Raw genomic sequence first — 20,132 nt, 5'->3', positions numbered from 1 at the left:
AGTACTTAATTACACAATGTGTTGCACAATGGCCATTCAAAACGATAATTTAGCTCCTGAAGGGAAATTGTGCCGCACCGCTGACTGATCCAATAGGAATGGGAGCCGGTATAATCGCACATAGTTGGCAGACGAGGGGCCGGATTGGGAAACAAACCAACTGCATGCAACCCCGCCGACTCCTCATCATTCTAATTGCGATATATGCTGCTGTGGGGGGGGCACATGCGCATAATCACACACACACACAGCACAGAATGTCCTTTGCGCTTGAACATGGCCGGGAAAAAAAAATTTCTTCAGGCTGTGTTGAATCAATCAATGCTCACTCATTACAAACATCACAAAGTCATGTTCTTGTCGCCTGCATGGTCTCGCCCGCCGACAGTGAAAATAACCCCATAATAATCATCCTGTCAGGATCGGGATCATCAGCCTGGACTGGAGCTCCGGAACTGTACTGCATAAAAATCTTATTTTGGCATGATGATTTATATTTATGTCAACAGAAATCTTTTATGGTTGCATCCTGAACCGCTTCTCCTGAACAGTCACTCACAGGGGATATAGAGAGACCATTCGCACTGACAACCACACCTCACTGACTGAGAACCGAAATCAGATATATGTTGCACAGGTTAGCTTTGAGTTATTCACAAAACATGGCACGATTGGTGACAAATGTCGATTTTAAGATGCTCTATTTTCATTTTCCGGCAGCTCAATTGTTAAAATTGTGGTCAAAGATGATGAAAATATGTGGTTAGTAGACGATGTCCTCGTAACTTAGCAAAACTAGTGCGTGTTTTTAGCTCGCGCGTCGCGGTAGCTAGCTTCCTGAAAATAACCTGGAGCTCCTCTCCCCTCACGTCACTTCACAAATGATTTATATAAATTGACATAGCAACCAACAAAAGTCGAAATACACGATAATGTGACGCTAACATGCGATCGAACAATCTTTATATTCGCTGCATTTTTAACAAAGACTGGAGGTTTGAAATCTCTGGATTTGAATTGTAGCCTTTCCATTCCCTTCAAATGGGAACGGTCATTTCGGATAAAATGTTTTTGAAAAGTCATATCTCCACTATACAAATTTTTAAATATTTTTTTTCAAAACCTAAGAAATACGGAACACCACATTCATCAAAAGACATTTACAAATAGTACCAAAAAATTAAGGACATAAACGTACTGTGAATGTTTACGTATCACTTCCTTTCCACCATTTTAACGTTCCCCTTTCCTAATTAAACGAATAAAATGAAATCCATTCCATATTCCAACAGTAGAACCTCTCAAAACTTTGGAATTCTTGTCTTTTCAAAAGCTGATTTTTATTTTATTTTTTCTTCGATAAATCTCTTGTATTGGCTCTCGTTAAAAAGTATTCGCTTGACGGAAACAAGCAAATCTGCTTTGGTTTCAACAAGCGACACACACTGACTCACACACTTCATTGTACTGCAACACTCCTCTGTCGCCTCTTCCCCGACCAATCCATTTGGGGATTAACAGAGCTAACGAAGGCATCTTTTGCAACAATACCGCCGCCACTAATTAAAGCCGCTTCTAATGAGGGCTCATTGATTGACACAGCGGAGTTAGCCTCTCCCCCTCGCCGGCGTCAACTATGACAGCCACATGATGAGGCCAACGACAGGCTCCCATGCAGACGGATGACGGGACGTCACCACGCGCCCGCCACGGCCACTGCCGCTGGTCCCTAAAAAAAAAAAAAAAAAAAAGACAACCTCGGTGCTTGCTCTGGATATTTACTTCCATTGCGCTGATTCCACAAAAATTCGTATCCACTCCTCATGATAGTTTTGATTTAATCATTGTATTAATTGGAATTCCTGTGTTGTATAGTCATTGAGGCTGCTGGGAAGCACTCGGAAACAATGACTCGCAATGAATGGAAAATGCTGTTAAACAATGCTTTCCGCCCTGCAAAAACACCAGCGAAAATTGTAAGTATTGTTGAATTGAAAAACAAATATGTGAAAAACAATATGCATAAAACCAATTAATAAAAAAACAATATGTAAAATCAAATCCAAAGAAGGAAACAGTTTATACAGCATAAATTCATGCTTTGATTTCTATTGGCATTGCGTGTTTCTTTCTGCTCTGCGCACCTTGGCCACCAGGGAGCAGTATGATATACATTCATCATAAACGAAGAAGAGTTTCACACAATAGTAACTCGGGAAGGTATATTGATAGCCGTCTTAGGTCGTGCGAGTTTCAGCGGATCCTTAGTCTTGAAAAGGTGATTCTAAAAACAAGGCCTTAATCGGCATGAAAACTTCGATGCGCCCTGTAACCTGATAACGTAAGCTGTCCACTGTAGTAACCGCTGCCCTCGAAAGGGTTAAATCTGTCTTAAATAAATATATACACACACACACTATAAAAACTATAAAAGCTTATCTCGACCAACTGTCCAAGCGTATCTCATGAATCATCCACTGTTTGTGTATTACATTCATGTCGGTCCAGCGGATTTTACAACACAAGGCATTTCCATACTGTCCATCTGAGATCCCTTTTGGACAGTCTCATTCCGGCGTCTGTATGACCAGTGAGGACAGACGTGAATCACGGCAAAGAGAGGCCTAGCTGTCGGGTCTCCGGGAGCCAAGTTGACAATGAGGGTGAAGCGTTTGAGTAAATCTTATGCGAGTCCCACCGGCCCCTCTGGCAGGGCCTCCGTGATCGGGTTTGAGAAGCCCCGAGGATGACAGGTGCTTTCCGTAATGCCTAACTGATGAGAGCCAATCAGTGCGCTGCGATTTCTACCGGCTGTGCCGTTGTTGTCATCTGGCCCGCCAAAGTAAAGATGAGCTTGACTGACAGATGCATCCGGGGTTCACAGTTTATTGGTTTCTACCAGAGAGCCAGATATGCCAATTTAGACAGGGTAGTGACAAAAAGTTCCCGTCTAAATGGAATAATTTTACCGCTGGGAATTCTCAGCTGGGAGGAGAAGGGAGCGTGAGTGTGCGTTTGTGTGTTTCTCTTTGTGGGCGTAGCTGTCTTTTAACAAGGCCTGAATGACAAACGCGGTTCGAGGCTGACAGAAACTGCAACTTTTGATGCTTCGCGGGGGATCCATGAAATAAACAATAGGCAGAGGAAGTGGAGGAATTGAAATAAAAATTGAGCGGGGCTCGAGCCCCCTTCAACACAATGAAATCGACGCATGAATGTGTTATCGTCACTGTCCGATGCAAAAAAGAAAACGTGCCCGTTGACTTGGATGTACTTAGACAAGATTTTATTCTGTATTTTATTCATTAAGTTACGTTATGGGTGAGCTTTGAATATGCCACCACTCAAGTCAAGAGAGAGAAAAAAAATGACTGCCTGTCTGCTGATGCGTTTCCAGTCAAACACTCAAATGAAAACACATGCTAACAGATGCTAACACTGAAGTAACCATGTAGCCAACTTGAGATGGGGTCAGGGCTTCTGATGTCACACACTAGGCCACGCCCCTTAAATGCACACATCAACACACAAATACTCCTGTGTGTGTGCGTGTGCGTGCCTTCCACTTTATAAAACCGTTTTTATTTCGTTGAATTCTCTTTGATGGTGTTTCTATATTCGGGCTGCAACTGATCATTATTTGAATATTTTTAGTTTAAATTACAAATACGATGCTGTAAAACTTTTTTTATTGCCTCTGAATAAAGTAATTATTATTTATTTATTACATTTTAACCAAACATTTTACTGGCACCCGTGGTGGGAAGAAACAAAATAGGTCATTTATTTTTGTTGCTGTACTTTTTGTAGGTACTTTTTGCGAGTATTTACTATATTTTTCTGATGACTTCATAGTTTTACTCCATGAGTCCATCCATTCAGATTTCTTTACCTTCTACTCCTTTCTTTGTCGAAATAGGCTGGTTACTTTTTTCCCAACCTTTGCCGATAAAGGATATCTTATTACATGAGCTTTAAAAAAAAAAGTTTTAAAGGAGAGCGCAAGTCAACCAAATTTGACAACTCTGCGGCCTTGAAAAAAAAAAACTATAACAGTTATGATAACCCCTCATTAAAAGAACAACGTGCTTTTGCGAAATAACAACGTCATACCAACAAGGAGTCGGCGAGTGACATATAAAAGAATTTATTTCTCATGTGCACAAAAGGAATTGGAACAGAAGTGAAACAGAGCAATGATTGAGGCCACAGGGCTTTCCATATAGATTTTCTCCTCAGAAATCCTTTTTTTTTTTTTTTTTAATGTCCGTGACACATCTCCTGTATCATCTTTACAACAGAGCCATTCCCTCAGAGGTGCTCCACTTAGCACTGCTAAGATTCCCGTCTAAATGATTTCGGTGTGCACTCTGCCCTCACTTCTTTTCAGACATATCCAGCCACACGTAGACAGAAATAAGCCGGCGCGGCTCCCTATCGGAGCACTCGGTTTCTCTGACATCATCGTGGTACCAGAGGATGTACAGTCCATGGGTTTACTCGTAGGAAGGAATGAAATGAATCGTGTCTATACATTGAGAACTGACCGTAAATTGGATGAACCCAATGATCACAACATCTATAAATGGCCAACGGGACAGCAGTAGTGTAGATTTTTTAAATGTTTTTTTAATTTTATTTTATTTTATTTTATTTTTTTGCCACCAACGAATCCCCGATGAAAGAAACGGACTTGGGTGTCGCTCTCCATTTCCGCCTTAGAAGCGTTCGTCCGAGGCCCGACAACAGAAGATGATACGGAAAGCCATTGAACTTGTTGCATAGTGACATAAAACATCGTCATGGCGTTATCAGGGACAGCAAATGACAAAGGACAGCCTACGTTTTTGCGATGTTAGCCTGCTACAAACGGCACATAGCCCCGGGGGTTTTACACAGCGGTTGCGCCTTCCTCTACAGCACAACGTGACAATTAAGACACACATGTAAAATGCATCGGTCTGCTTATCTACAAGGGGAGACGGTTCAGTCGTGTGATACCGCGACGCGTGACTGTTATATACAAAGAGGAATTGTCTTCACAATATTCACAAATCATTCTACAAAGCAGCGGGGGACAGAAGAGTCGCCGGATTTCGCCTCGCCCATCGCGTTGTTAGCGGCTTTACGTTTATTGAAGATAATACTGCTTCATTTATGCACACATACACTGTAAATAAAATATTAAATATCAAACTAAGTCTTTGGCAAATGTAGTGAAAAGTACATTCACAAAAATAGTTAAAATAAAAAAAAAAGGAACCGGTATTTTCTTTCAGTCCATAGCGAGAGTGAAACGTGAGGCAAAATGACAGTAGTGTGAATGTCTTGAACGTACTCCAATGGCATGGCGTTGAACAAATAAGATTATAAGGCATATGTTGAAGCTAATTTACAGTTGGTATGCTCAACTGTAGGCATCTAGTGGTATGACTAAATAGCTGAATAGGATTTTTTTTCACGTAGCCAAGGAGCTATGGCTTAAAAAGTCCGCTGACTGAATTCTACTGATGTCTATGCGCACCACGTCGGTCTTGTTAAGGAAAAATTTCATTTCTGAATGAGATAATTTGGAAAATAAACCAACTAGATTACTGTGCAAAAAAGGAGCAAGTGATGTACATGAGCATAACTGGAATATTTGCAAAACGTGACAACTGCGCTCAAAATCTTTGCGTGTTTTTTTTTTGTTAGTTTTTTTTTTTTTAAACATTACAATTTGTGACAGGAAAAAAAAATAATTTAACATATTTAAAATTCCGAGTTGACAAGTTTATTTTTTTTGGAAAACAATTTACATTTGATTGTTTGCCACATCCGTAGAAGATGCTAACATTTTTTTGCGGGGTCAGCAAAGAGGAAATGCTATTGATGATGTAGCAGAAGCACCAGAGTCGGGGCGTTCCTACCACACGGAGCCAATGATCATTAACGTCAATCGGGGGCCTCGCGACACAATTCTTTTTACCATCAAACTATGAAACCACCGCTCCTGTTTGTCTCTTGTTAAAGTCTCTGCAAAGTAAAAATAAATGTCTTCTAAATTTGACATATCACAAAGTGTTGTCAACAACCCTGCTAAATTTGAATGATTTTTAAAAAACTGCCAAGCATATAAAACAAAAAAAAAAAAATCATAATCAAATGTATCCCACCAGAACTTTCCACGTCATGGTTGGTGAGAGGCGCTAGCTACCAGTTAGCTCGCTAGGGACGAGCAGTTGGCTCATCTGCAGCTTCACCTCCTCATTTGAGAATTTAAGTAAGAACATCGAGCAGTTCGGTAAATTGTGGCTGCTAGCCTAGCTATCTGGCAGCCAGTTACTCAATTACTATCATGTGTTAGCTTCTTTGTTTGTTAGCTAGCTAACTAAGCTAGCTTCTTTGTGAGTTAGCTAGCTAACTAACTCACAAAGAAGCTAACTCATGATAGTGACAGTGACCGCTACATCACCAAATCCAGTACTACACGTTTTTTCAGTCTATGCAAGTTTTCAGTTATTATCTCCAAATGTGTACAGTATAATTTGAGCCAAACTGCTGAATTCATTTGGCAGGGTTTTTGAGAGCAGAAAAATACTGCCGTTCGCGATGTAAAAAGAATCGTGAGGATGCATGAGTAAAGGAACAACAGCAACAGAGAGGCAAAAATCAAAACCCACGTCATGTTTGTTTCCGCATGGAATCCTCACACGTCTTCAATTGATATATTTCACAATATACTGTATATATTTCTATAATCTCTTCAAAGTCAATCTGTAAATGTTCAGGGCTGTGGGACAGTGACGGTTGCGGTGACTCTTATGGCCCGAAGTGTGTGACGCTGACGCATTGGCATCCACCTTGACGATCCTTCCTCTCGCCTGCGTGACCTGGTGGCTTTTCCTTTCGGATCCCCCTTCTCACAAATTCCCTTTTGACCTCAGTGTTTTCTCAGATGGGGACGATATGGAGGCCAAAGCCGTGGCCCTGCAGTTTGAGCTGGTCTCCATGGTAACTAGTGGCGGTCGTAGGCAGCGGCAGCAGTGGGAGGCGCGGAGCCACGGGATGCGGCACTATAATAATAAGGGGAACCTGAAAGTTAACAGAAGAACGGGTCGTTGGAAAACACCGGCGTATCCAGACGAAATGTATTGCTCGAAATATGTTGGACGGTTTGATACGCACTCCCCGTATGAGACTCACTTACTTAGTAATGCTGGATTGCTGAACCGCCATGCTTCGTTGTAAGTAGTGTATTGTGGATGAGAGTAAGGGTTTCCAGAAAAGTCCCCTCCTATCGAACAACGCATTAGCAGAAACAAACATCACTCAAATGAGAACAAAAGTAGCTGACCATGCAGAGATTCTTTCAATTCATTTCGGCCATGCTCCTTGAGAATGTTTTCATTTTGTATTTGTGTGTGTATTAGATCAGAAAACGGTTGGATGGATGGATAGTGAGATTCACACGTTCTTTATCAGTCAATTGAAGTCACTGTCCACTGTAGTATCTGCTGTCCCTGAAAGGGTTAAGACTCTCATTCTATAGGCTACTCTGAGTTGGACACATTTCCATCGGAGTAGCACAGTTGATTTCGCAAATACAGAATCCCTGCTCAGAATTCTGTTACCGGCAAGGTCATAGCTGTGCCGTTTGCCTTTCCGACGCTCATAAATTTCTTCCTTTGCAACTTGAAGGAAGGATAATTCCCTCACCGGCCAATCAGTGGACAGCAGCGGAGTGCAGCGTATCAACTGCAACTGACACCTAAGTGAAGGGCTACTAACAATTGTGCCAGTTTGTGTCATTTTCAGTGGAAAAACAATCAAATATGTATGGAAACCTACAAGTGCAATTGGTACCCCAGTGATAGGCTACAAAAAAAAAATTGATTCCAGTCTGAAAGGCATAAAATGCGGATCAAAGCCATTTTTTCATATCCAAAGGGATATGAAAAAATGTGGCACTTCCTGTCAGATACTTCGCCGTGTCCTCCCCAATGGAAACTGCGCCAAACTGAACTGGTGGAAAATTTGGTTTCCTTCTTTGACCGCAATCAATCATTTGAATCTGTTGCTCCGCCAAAACCTTGATTCTCTTTGGCTGTTTTGCTTCCCTTTTAGCTCTTTAGCCCGTCGACTTTGATGACGCGAACGCCCTCGCGGGTAAATCAAGCGAGCCGCCTTATGAGTTGTTCCATGCCGCCTATCTGTTGTGTGCCGCATCCGTCCATGTTTGTCGTGTAACCAGAGCTCATCCCGGAGAGAGATAGTGATTTAAATATTTACAGGCCCTCCACGCCTCTGTGTTTTGACCCTTAACTGTTTGCTATGAACCTGAACTGCAGGTTAAGTAGAGGGGAAAGAGATACGCTCCGCAGCCCCGGGTGTCCGGGGAGGCGAAGAGAGGAGCGAACGCGCTGTTTATCGACAGGGCTGGCGAGAGCGTGCCGTGTGGACACGGCGAGGGTAATGAGCGCTGGGAGCTGGAGTGTAACTGAGAGGAACTGTCCTATCTCATGGCCACTGATTGTGGTGATCGCCTATTGAGTTCGTCTAATGTCCTCGTCCGCGGATGCAAACCGCAATCTAACACGGCTATAACAAGCTCGCTTCAACCCCGGTCTCTGGTTTCACATTAGTGAGCGTGTTAGAATCGTTTCCTGCACGCCTTTTTTTCGGGGGGGGGGGGCAAAGAAAAAAGGATGCACATTCAGTCCCTTACAATGAATGACGTGTCACCCACCTGGAACCATTCCGGCGAGTGTCGAGGTGGGGTAACTGCCTTGCCCCGTTGGGGGGACGTGAGGCGGGTAGCCCGGTAAGGTGGTGCTTGCCATGTCGCGACCTTGAGGACACACAGAAGGAGATGTTTCGCCATGACGCTTTGGATTCATGAATTGAAGAGAGAAATTAACAAAAGTCTCGTTCTGCCTTATATCATTGTATTCTTCCACTGCATGCTAGCCATAGAATATCCATCCATCCATCCATCCATTTTCGGATCCGCTTTACTCTCACAAGGGTCGCGGGGCGCAACCATCCACGCTCACACTCACACCAAGGGACAATTTAGAGTGTTCAATCAGCCTGCCATGCATGTTTTGGGAATGTGGGAGGAAACCGGAGTACCCGGAGAAAACCCACGTAGGCCCGGGGAGAACGTGCAAACTCCATACAGGGAGGCTGGTGCTGGAATTGAACCCTGCACTGTGAGGTTGACGCGTTAACCACTGGCCCACCGGGCCGCCCCGCAATAGAATATCTAATATTATATTCGAACATTGCGGCCAATTTAAAAATGGTCAATTTGTAAATCGCAACTGTGGGTGGAATACAGGAAACCATGGCTTGTCTTGCACAGATTTTAAAAACATTTTTGGGGGGGCTTTAAAGAGTAAGTTTGAAAATAGCTTTGCATATCCCCAGCGTAGCTCTCTTTGCGGAGGATAAGGACCCTTGAATATTGAAAATCCGTGTATAACTGACGCCCTTTAAAAATGCTTTGACCACCCCCTGCCCCTTCCAATTCTGGAATAAAACATTCATAAGCATTCTCCAGAACGGAGGGTTGCTCCCATCCAACCCCCCCCCCCCCTCCCAAAAGTAAAATGCCCCGTGATTCGCCATATATTGAGACCATGCATTGGCCACATCAGCGTCACTGTATCCCAGGGCCTCATCCACGTGACTTTCGAGAGCGAGCCTTTCCAAAATGATGACGTTTTCTCATCAAGGACGTTAATAAGCCAGCGTTGTAAGCGGCTTTAAAACTGACAGCAGGCCACCGAGAGCACTCTCTGATCTCTCCTCCACATTCAGCCCTCTAATTAAATGTGACAGCACCAGGTCTGGCTTGATGAAGGGGGCACACAGGACACGGAGCCACAGGTCCAAAACAGGGCCTAGCATCGAGCCCGATGCCTCTGCGACGGCTTCCCCCTCCCCGACCTGCTCCCCAATTTGGCCTCCTGTCGCCCCCCTCAGACGTTAGGCCTGTCACGAGGCAAGAAGGTCCAGGAGGCCCATTGTTAAGTCCAGAGACAAGCGAGAGGTCATAGCAGGAGAAAAGCAGGGTGAAACTGGGGGAGAGGGTAGTTAGTGTTAATGAGCGGGAAGCTTCTGGATAAACAAAAGTAAAAAAAAAAAATTAAAAAAAGCAGCGATTTCTTTTTTTTTTTGCATGCTACTCCTTGGCAGAGACAGATAAATCTAAAATTAATGGGTTAGTTATTATAATAGAATGCAAATTGGATTGGGTTATATAGGGCCTTAAAGCTGTACCTGCTATAAATTGCTAGCTGGCATTGTGGCTGCAGCGAGGGCCACAGGCAGTGGAGCTGCGAGTGGAGGCATCTACACAGGGGCTTGACTGCTGGGACAAGATGTCAGCTAGGGATGAGTCCCCAACAGGGGTGGGGGTGGGGTGTTGGTGAAAGGGGCAAAGGGCACCTGATGGGGCTCGCTCTTTAAGAATGACCGACATTAAAATACACCGCTGAAGTCGATCTGAAAGTATTGATTCAAATCATACAATTGCGCCCTGCATTTGGCTGGCGAGCAGTTCAGGGTGTCCCCCGCCTACTGCCCGATGACAGCCGGGATAGGCTCCAGCCCTCCCGTGACCCTCGTGTAGGTAAGCGGTTTAGAAAATGGATGGATGGATGGAGAATACAATTGCAATTCATTGAAAGGTTAGCTACAAAACAACTGTACTTGCCCAGTGATTCTTTTAAGTTAGCACATTCGCATTTTACACCTTCACATAACATCAGGATTGAGCCGCAAAAATATATGGCTGGCACGTCTGATTTTTGTTTGTACCCTCGCGCTTCCACCTTACAATGAGGCGCTCTAAAGCGGCTTATGCAACAAGTCAACTTTTTTTTTTGTACATATGTCGATTTAGGTGTGACATACAGTATGTTAGTCTTCGCCGTTCCTCCATTCCAGCACTAATTCTTCCACTTAAGCAGAAACATACACCAGGGCGAAATGCCGCAACAACGCACTGCACCTGATCAATTCAACTAAAAGACTAAATGCATTTCCCCAAAGGTATTTTTTTGCTTATTTATTTTTGGGTGGTCAAACGACATCATCTCACGGCTGGTTTCTCCCACCAAATAAGGCGACCGTTGGCTCGCAGGCAGCTCCGAAGGCCACGCTTTGATCTCATTTAGCTGATGAGCCTCGCCGCGTCTTTCATTCCCGCCGACGATCCCTCTCCAACCTATGCAATCAATGTACGCTCTGTGTCGACTCTTTGCGCGTCTGCCGCAGAGCCTCTTCTGTCTGTTGGGGCCTGCGGGGAGGGATGGCTCTTTCCCCGACACCATGATAGGCTCATTAGCTGCTTCCCCACATCATTGTTGTTTTACAACAAGACTGTGTGTTGCGATTCCTCATTAAGATAAGGGCTGCTCTATGGAAGGGGGTGGGGGTAATAGCGCCCCGTCAGCACTAGCAACCGAATGCCAGAGAATCGGGCAATGACTGCTTTCCCATAAAATACCACAGTGGGCTTTCCAAATCACATTCCTCCTCTTTTGTGCAGCTGGAAAAGCGCTGTGAATTCTGCACGTGGACAATTCAAGCTAACATGTCATTTGGTTAGCGATGACTTCATGTACGTATGGACATGTTGAGATTGAGTCGAATTCGCGTGGAATCCGGTCGACTTGATGTGTAACGGATTGGATTCAAGTTGAAATAACACAAGGCAGGGACGTTTCTACACTGCCGAGACGTGATTGGTTGTGGGGACTCGTTCCGGAAACACGTGCTACGTTAGCCCAAATGAAGTTACCAATCCAAGTGATTTCATTGAGTACACTGAAAGAGCGTTATTTATTTTATTTTATTTTTTTTTTAAAGACAGATGCTTTCAGTGTAGATAAGAAGCAACCTCTTTTTTTTGTGTGTGTCCACGTGATTCAATCATTACGGCGTGGTTGACATGAATACGTGGCAGAAGCGAATGCGGAATATGCTAGCAAGCGAGCCAGCCCTCCGTCTAATTGGCTCTATCACATTTGCTGCCTAAGAAAGCGCAGTCTGCTTTGAGGATTATTGCAAATAATGCACTCTCCTGCCTCCGTCTAATTATGTCGCCTCTTTAGCGCTTTCAAATTGCTCACATTTCAAAGATCTGTGCGCTTAACAGATCGCGTTAGCCATTACGGTTCTCTCGTCAGAACTGATGGGCACATTCACCTTGAGCTTGATTATCATCACCCCCCGTTCTTGACGCCGCAGCCTCCCTGAAATATTGAAATTGCGGCTCCATTACAGAATCGACATCCAGCTCGAATCCAAACTTTGATCAAGGTTGCCAAGCACGGCTTCTCCGCTATCTCAAACATTGCTACGTACAACTGTGAGGCTTGTGTTTTCTCAACACCCCGGCAGGCCGTTGTCAAACAACTTAGCGATACCGGCGCTCCGTTCGAGATCAGTGAACTCTGAAACTAATCAGACACGGTGCTGCTTATTGTCCCGGAGACGAGGCCGAGCCCCGGAGTAAAGGGAGCCTGTCAAATCGCGCGGCCTGATGATGGAGATGGAAGATAAACTCGGGGTCCTTTGGGACCCGTCTCCCCAACAAACGTATCGCTGTGAGACCCACAGATATGCTATAGAGTTCTCTCACATCTGTCTCGGCCGCGCAACCGTCGGCCGCGTCCGCGGACCTCGTCAACCGTAGAAATGGACTGTTAAGAACCTCCAGCAGCCCTCTTGAGTGATGCGTTCGCACATTGCCCCGCAAGAGTCTTCTCTCAAGTGAGCATTTCATCCTTAAACGGACTCCAAGGAACTTTTGGAGAACAAAACACTTTCTGGCTTTTCCGCGTTTTGACGCCGAAGGACAGAGTCATGTTCGCGTGCGTTGTACTAAGTGAACTTTCGCTGTTTTCCCTCTCGGTACGACAAAAAACTGAATTGTTGACTGTTGCTCTCCTTTCCCCACATGTGAGGGCATCGCAGTCAGTCGATTAACTGTAAAAACCTGCAAGCAATGGGACGCGATCTCGCAGAGGAACGAAGGCTCGGAATCTTGCCTCGTCGGGTAAGAGAACAAAAGTTCCGATTTGTCATTTCACATCAGGTTAAGCGTATTCAAAGTGCTGTTGTCAGCGGTGATATCAACATTAATCAGTCCACATTGGTGTAAAATTGGCCAAATCTGATCATCAGACAATAAATCAGGTCAACGGGTTTTTTAGATTACTCTTGCTTCGTTTACAAGAATATTTATGACTCCATTTGGACAGGATTTGAAATCCACAAGACTGTAATTGTCCAGTCCGGGATATGCACCACCTCTCCCCCAAATTTCAATTTTACTTAGTTAGGGATCAGTAAACATTCGACTCTGCTGATTTACAACCACAAATCAAATGTCGATTTGCGCAACCCAAGAAGTGGGCAGTTCGTTCTCCGGCTGGAAGATCATATTTGCTAAGTGTTGCATTCAAGGGTTAGTTAGCCTTCTGACCGATTCGGTCACTGATCAATGTGTCATCGCAGCAAAAACTATGGTCAGAAATCATCCGGGAAATTAAGCCAAAACTCGTACTGAGACAAGTTTGTGTCAAGATCATGTCGTGTCCCAAAACTTTGACAACGAATCCAGTTCTTGTTAGCACACGGTTGTTGACCGCGGATCGTTGGACATCATATTTTCGAGGACAAAGGATGGAGATTCACTTCACTCCGCCGCCCTCGCTCGTCGTCAACAGTATCGCGGTCTGATTGCCACCGGTACGAATCTTTTGAAAGTAGTGGGTGATCGGCCTAGCTGGAGCTAGCGACGTTAGGCTAACCGCGTTGCTGGTTTCAACCGCAGTGTGAGCGCTGTCAGGCAAACCTCCAAACTGGAAAATAAAGGCAAATTCGGCTTTTGCTCAACAGCAACAACACGGCGCAAACATTTTGTAGCGTGAAAACGCCGCGTTTTAGAATTTTCCGTCCATTTGACAAAATTCTTTGAATGGATTGCTCCGCTTAATACACAGAGTGCAAACCGCAGCTTCCGCTTCGAGTATTCAGGTCAACGGAGGACATGATTGCGACCGCAATCTTGGAAGACAAACCTCAACTATTCATGAATCCTTCATCTTTAATAGATTATGCAAATTCCAGCACATAAAAATGAACACGATCAATAACAGTGTGGATTTTAATTAGGAGCAGAAAACATATCAAGAATGAATATAATCTCATGACTGCCGTTCCAGTACGGGAGAATAATTTATTGATAATTGGATGCCAGCCTAAGTGAGCGAGGTAATTTAGTTATTTTTTATTTTATTATTTTTTGCCTCCCCTCCTTCCAGCCTTGGCATACATTCCTATGTGCTAATATCAAACGCTAACTACGTGCAGCCAGTCAATCTTTGCATAAAAACAATGAAGTCATAAAAAGCGATTTTTGAAATGAACGTCGCCGTCTAATGTTTTCAACGACCGCATCAAGGTTTGTTCACTTGGAAACGGAGTTCTATCATCAAGCCTTTGCGCTGGATGGCCCCCGGGGGCCCCCCAGGTGGCTTGGAGGCCACCTGTTCGGCGTGTGCTCCCCAGAGCGAGACCGCTTTCATAAGGGGAGGGGTCCGGCAGAAAAGACGAAAGAGTAGGGGGGCGGGGGAGTTCGGGGGGAGCGCACCTTTCTTCTCTTGAGGCCCAACTTTTCTCGACAAATCCACCTCCCACATACTCAGGAGGAAAAATAGTGGGTCTTTCTTTTCTCGGTTAAGGCCTGGGGGGGGGGGGGGGGCTGCACAGATTATTTGAGAAGGGCCGATGCAGTTTTCAATCACGCTGTCCTTGTCGTTACTTCTCTTATATACATACGCCCACTGCACGATTATGGGACGTTTGATTAAAAATATATTTTTTAAAAAAGGGCGAGCAGATTATTACCAGAAAAACGAAGCTCTTGTGGGAAGGGACCTCAACTGCCACAAGTGAAACAATATTTTAATCAACCAACAGCCATCAAAACCTCCAGGAAGCCACAGTGTAATCTACACTGTGCTCTTGTGATACGGCGATGACAGGCTATTTATTGCGCTGCACCTGCCATGACCTGCAGACTTGCCATAGATCAGGTTTGACCAAAACATTTGCGGCCCGCTATCCATTTTTTTAGCAGGCTGTGGCATGTACAGTTAATGTTGATGATGAATCAAAATAATTTTACATGTGTATTTGGGGAAAAAAACAAAACAAAACAAACCATCAAACAACTTTGTCTTTAAGTCTGCTTGCTTCATGCTAACTTGTAATGGAAAAACGGATATTTGAATATGAATGGTGCATCAACACATGAGGACAGACGATATGATATGCATATATTCTTTATCCTCTGCAAAAATGATGAACATTATTGAGTTGATAAAAAGATTATTCGTTTGTCTGCGTTACTTTATTTATACTGCTGGCTGGAGGGAGTGACAATGAATTCATCCTGATGTACACATTTTAAAAATCATATTCAATATGTTATGTTTTAATAGTGTACAATATTATAAAGTGCTTTATTTTGCTTAATACAAAAGGACTGATGGCATTTTCATTTCTTTTAATGCGGCAAAATACAATTGTTTTGCATTCTGGTTACAGAAAAAACAGTATTTCAAAGCACCACCGTAACTAAAATATCTCAGTAATACATAACTGCTCAATGGATTGTTTTACATTTCTATTTCTTCTCTCCTATGGCCTCGGAGGGGAAAAAAAAGTTTGGACACCCGTGCCACGGGTCTTTCGAAGCAATTCTCCTTTTTGCGGTTCTTTCCCTGCGTTTAATCTTTATTAGGGTCTCACTGTCTTCCACCTCCGCCCTCTCCCCCTCACAATGAGACCGGGCAGCCAGCCCACTGCCTTATACTGCAGCCGCTGTCAATCAACAGGCTATCATAGCCCTTTGATGACAAGAGGGGTGTCGCAGTGAGAACAGCAGCTGTCTCTGATGTGAAGTGCTCTCCCGCAATCTGTTAGCGGCCCGATCCAGCTCTAACACCGGCAGCATGTTAAAGGACCCCCCCCCCCACCCCCATTTTGAGCGGCTCAGATCATATCGACGTTGAATGTATTCCCAAAAAAGGGGGAAAAAAATACTCATCTTGTCGTAACAATTTACCATCCCCGGGAAGAGCCATAAGGAAGACGCAGTCGCTCGGGAGGTTGCTGCGCGTCAGAGTGAAAGGTTGGGAATAGTCAATCGTGGCCTAGAGTCGCGTTTATCTCCGAAGCTTTAAACTTTAATCTCGAATGTGTGAGGATATAGCTAATTATCGCTGTTATCATGCTGCGTTATTGGAAGCCATAAACACTATTTTTAGTCGTCAGCTGTTACTACCTTGATGGTGCACACTAAAGGCCCCCTTTAATGGGAAATGGAATGAGTTGGAACGTCAGTGGGAAAACAACAAAAAGCGCTTTCGGAAAATTGTATGGGCTGACGATCAAAGGGGAATCAAAAAAGGAAGGGATGGGAGGGGCCGGGGGGGTGGGGCTGCTATAAACCGATGTATCAGGTTCGTGTTGTTGGTTTACCGCGCGTGGCGATAGCGTGCCGGTCAGACTGTACCTGTCACAACCGAGTAGCTCTGGGAAACGCTGGAGGCGAGGTCGGAGCTGCCGCTGCTGGAGAGGCTGGGCTTCACGTCTTCCAGGCCGGTGTTCAGGGACGGAAGTGAATACTCGTTGGCCTGCATGAAAACACAGAAAATCCAATTAATGAGTCAGCTTAGATTTTTAAACTGAAGGTGCCATCCCACCGAATCGGTGCTAAAGGCACAATGAACCGTAAAGTAGATATATTTGGTAAACACATTCATCTTGTTGTTAATTTAAACGCCCCTTGAACACGGGTTGCGTTTATTTTGTGGCCTCGCTTCCTAAAATCCACAAAATGTAGCTTACATTTCTGACAAGTATCACAAAAGCAGGACAAGGAATCGCTACTCATGCGACGCGCAAATAAAGAACAGGGGAGATGACGCAAAAGGAATGCTAACAGGCTAAGCTATTCCCAAATGTGGAGAAACACCCCAAATCAGACGTTTTTTAAACGAACCCACAAGTCAGGCTGTAACCCGGTTACAATCGAGAGTAATCAACTATGAACGGCAAATTAGCCATAAGCAGCAGTTAATAATAGTAAATAATACGACGGCTACACAGCAAGTACGCACGTCCAAAACCTGGAAATGAAATATTTACACGACCACATCTGTCAGCAAGGAGAAGCCGACAAATAGGTCACGTGGCAAATAGCCCCCATGTTTGTGTGATTTTTGCACATAAGAACAAAAACTAAAATTAAGCATTGAATGAACACTCCAGTACCCTTTAAAATGCTCATCAACAAATAAATTCGAGGAAAAAAACATTTGATGACTGTTTTATGGCCCACAATTGGTCCATTTTTACTGTTCAAGTCAAATTTTTAGGTGACACCATTTTAACCCTTTTAGGGACAGCAGTTACTTATCATGTTATCAGGTTACAGGCTGCACATGAAAGGGTTAAACATCCTGGTAATTTTGACGCGGGAACTTGGAGAATCTCAAAAAAACAAAACACAACAAAAAAAAAATCCCCAAATTTTTTTCCAACAGAAAAAAAACAAAACCTGAACCTATCCCCGTGATTTTCAAAATTCTTACTGTGTTGTAATGTCCATTGCAACCAAACGCTACATTTTGAAACACTGTCACTTTTGCAAAATCTTGACACATTGTTCCTATAAGGTCAAAAGCAGATGGTCCATCAAATATTGATTTCAGCAATGCTATTTGTGTTTCTTGGCATTCTTTTTTCCACCTGGGCTGAGTTTTGAAATCTGTCCAGAAAATGTTTTCAATATGACGTTATCTTTTGTTTTTATTTCAAATCAGTGTAGCTTTGCTAAAGGACTAGCTAACCCATTCCAAATGACTTCCATCGTCATTTCTACACTTCTGTCTACATGGCGGTGTATATATAAACAACCGTTACCTTGAAGCGACTCGGTTCATTCTATGATCGAAATGATCCTTTATTTCACCGAGCCCAAAAGTGAACCTGTTCTGACCTCCCTATTTCCTCTGATCCCTTATTGTGATTCCTTCCGGATCGTTCCTGTTGACAACGTCTGCTGCGCTTTTTACCCAAACCCCAAGATGTACGCTCCGCATGCATTTGGCCTTGTCTGAAGGAGAAGGAAAAGGAAGGAAGGAAGGAAGGCAGGCAGGCAGTGGAGGCAGAGCGGGATGAGAGCGGGATTGGAAGAAGAGTGAAAAGACGGGGTGTCAGCTGGCGCTTTGTGCTCCGCTGCAGTCATCCCTGTGACCAGTCAAGGGAGAAGACATTCACGGCTTTGTTGTAGGAGAGACATGTGGTTGTGTGGTTTTTAAAGGAGACTACCCCAAAAAAATATATAATTCTGTTGTGCAATCCTGCTAAGACATCTAAAAGTGGGTTGATAACACCTTTTTTAAAACATCCTGAATTCACGTGCTACATAGGTATGCCTTTGCCTTAAAAAAAAAAAAATCTCATTGATCTTCTTTGCTGTGATGACACTTCCTGGCCGGCCTCTTCAAGGGGATAAGTGTGTATGCACAGCGCTTGTATCAGAGGGGCATCTGTTTGTCTCAATGGGACGGGGGTCTCCCTACACCCCCACCCAGGGGCGAGCCGCTGACCCCGGCCTTGTCCGCCTCTATCCCAGATAAACTCTAATTGTCTGCTTACAACTGTTCCCTGGCACTAGGCTGGATGTTCCTCTCTATTCCGCCGGGCCTCCTCAGCACAAGAGCCATTTTGTCATGCAGATGAGGTGTGGGCGGGGTCGGGCAGGACCGGGTGGGTGGAGGGCGAGTGGCGAAGCACAGTGGGGCCTGAATGACCCGACCACATGGCTGCCAGAAGTGTGGGAGGGATGAGGCCTATTGAGCCCGGCCTCTTCAAAATGGCTTTTTAATGCTCTGACGCAGACACCAGACAAGCCCCTTAATCGAAAGTGTACCCCACCTTTTCAGCAGTTCACCAAAAGGGAGGGGGTGTTGCCAACAGCGGAAGGAAAAAAAAAATAGGAGGCGCACACAAACGGTGCAAAGTAAGCTGATTAATATTGCCTTAAATTAAAACTGATTTTTTTCCAAACCCATTCCCGATGCCATTTTTAGCCCCCCGCCCCTCCTCTTTCCCACCCTCCTCCACCATCCTCCTGCCTTTTTAATACCTTCTCTTGTGCTCTTTGTGATTGCAAGTCATTTCCAATTCGTTTTGGTATTGATCTTGCCGTAGAAATCACTTTGGTAATTAGCTGCATTATGGACTGTATGGCGGTTCTGCGAGGCTGTCCCTCTGATTTATCGCCGCTGTAATTCCCAGCGATCGTGCAGAGATGAAAATGAACTCAATTAAGGGCAGCGCTCAGGCAGGCCTGGGCACCCGCGTCGAGTTTGCACGGCAAAATTAATAGTCTCTTGTTGTTTAACTCCGGGATTAATGTAAATAAAGATTAGCCACTATAATAGACTGTAGTTTTTTGTTTTTTTTCCGTGCCGCTGCAAACGGAAGATCTTATTCATCCCGCGGTGAAAAAGCTGCGGGAGCGTGTGAGGAAATATGCCCCAAAAAGCTTACCTGCTCGGGTTTGATGTGTTCAGAAGTGGAGAAGACATCCGGGTAGGAGGGGCGTTCGAAAACGCGGTCCAGGGCCTCCAACTGCTGCTGGGTGAACGCGTCCGCTCGCAGGTGCTTCCTTAAACTCTCCACGCTGCCCTGAGAATCGTTGCCCGGGCCCGAGCCATCAGAGCCGCCTAAAAATAGAAGCGCAGGGACAAAGTTTTGCGTCAACGTTCTCCGGCATGTATCGGCGTGGTTTGCCTAATAGCTTCGTTGTCATTTTGGAACATTTTAAAACATGACAAATTCAACGAACGTGAAGAGTCCCGGTTGCTTGGATTCAAACTTTGTAGATGACATTTGGATTATGGAATGTGTTTCTTTTGGATATTCAATCCATTCGTGAAGTTTCTGGAGGACACTGGAAGTCAGTCCCCATTTATTTTGGAGGCGTTTGAAAAGTTTAAGGCCAAGTTCTTACGAAGCAAACTTGGAAGCCATTGCCCAAAAATCCAACAGAGCAA

The 20,132-nt window shown here is 44.5% G+C and overlaps 1 protein-coding gene and 1 long non-coding RNA gene across 3 annotated transcripts in view; one reads left to right on the top strand and one right to left on the bottom strand.

Annotated features, from left to right (window-relative positions):
• LOC147199011 (uncharacterized) overlaps positions 1–20,132 on the top strand; it is an 84,304-nt gene that overhangs the window by 50,865 nt on the left and 13,307 nt on the right. The window lies entirely within an intron of this gene.
• Positions 4,124–20,132, bottom strand: part of pax2a (paired box 2a) — a 34,585-nt gene continuing 18,576 nt past the window's right edge. Inside the window, exons 6-10 of one of the 2 annotated variants that reach the window (XM_086121309.1) lie at positions 19,627–19,802; positions 16,580–16,700; positions 8,729–8,830; positions 7,190–7,276; positions 4,124–7,074 (exon numbers count right to left, since the gene is read on the bottom strand). In XM_086121309.1, coding sequence (XP_085977435.1) covers positions 6,998–7,074; positions 7,190–7,276; positions 8,729–8,830; positions 16,580–16,700; positions 19,627–19,802 — 563 coding nt within the window. In that variant the 3' untranslated portion in view covers positions 4,124–6,997. The remainder of the gene's footprint in view (positions 7,075–7,189; positions 7,277–8,728; positions 8,831–16,579; positions 16,701–19,626; positions 19,803–20,132) is intronic. The other variant, XM_086121308.1, reaches the window with a different exon arrangement.

This window comes from Hippocampus guttulatus, chromosome 10, assembly GCF_054856545.1.
Source record: "Hippocampus guttulatus isolate MCC_2025c chromosome 10, RoL_Hgut_1.0, whole genome shotgun sequence".
Taxonomy (NCBI): domain Eukaryota; kingdom Metazoa; phylum Chordata; class Actinopteri; order Syngnathiformes; family Syngnathidae; genus Hippocampus; species Hippocampus guttulatus.
The sequence above is the reverse complement of the archived record's forward strand: the minus strand, read 5'-3'. Positions and strand labels throughout refer to the sequence as shown.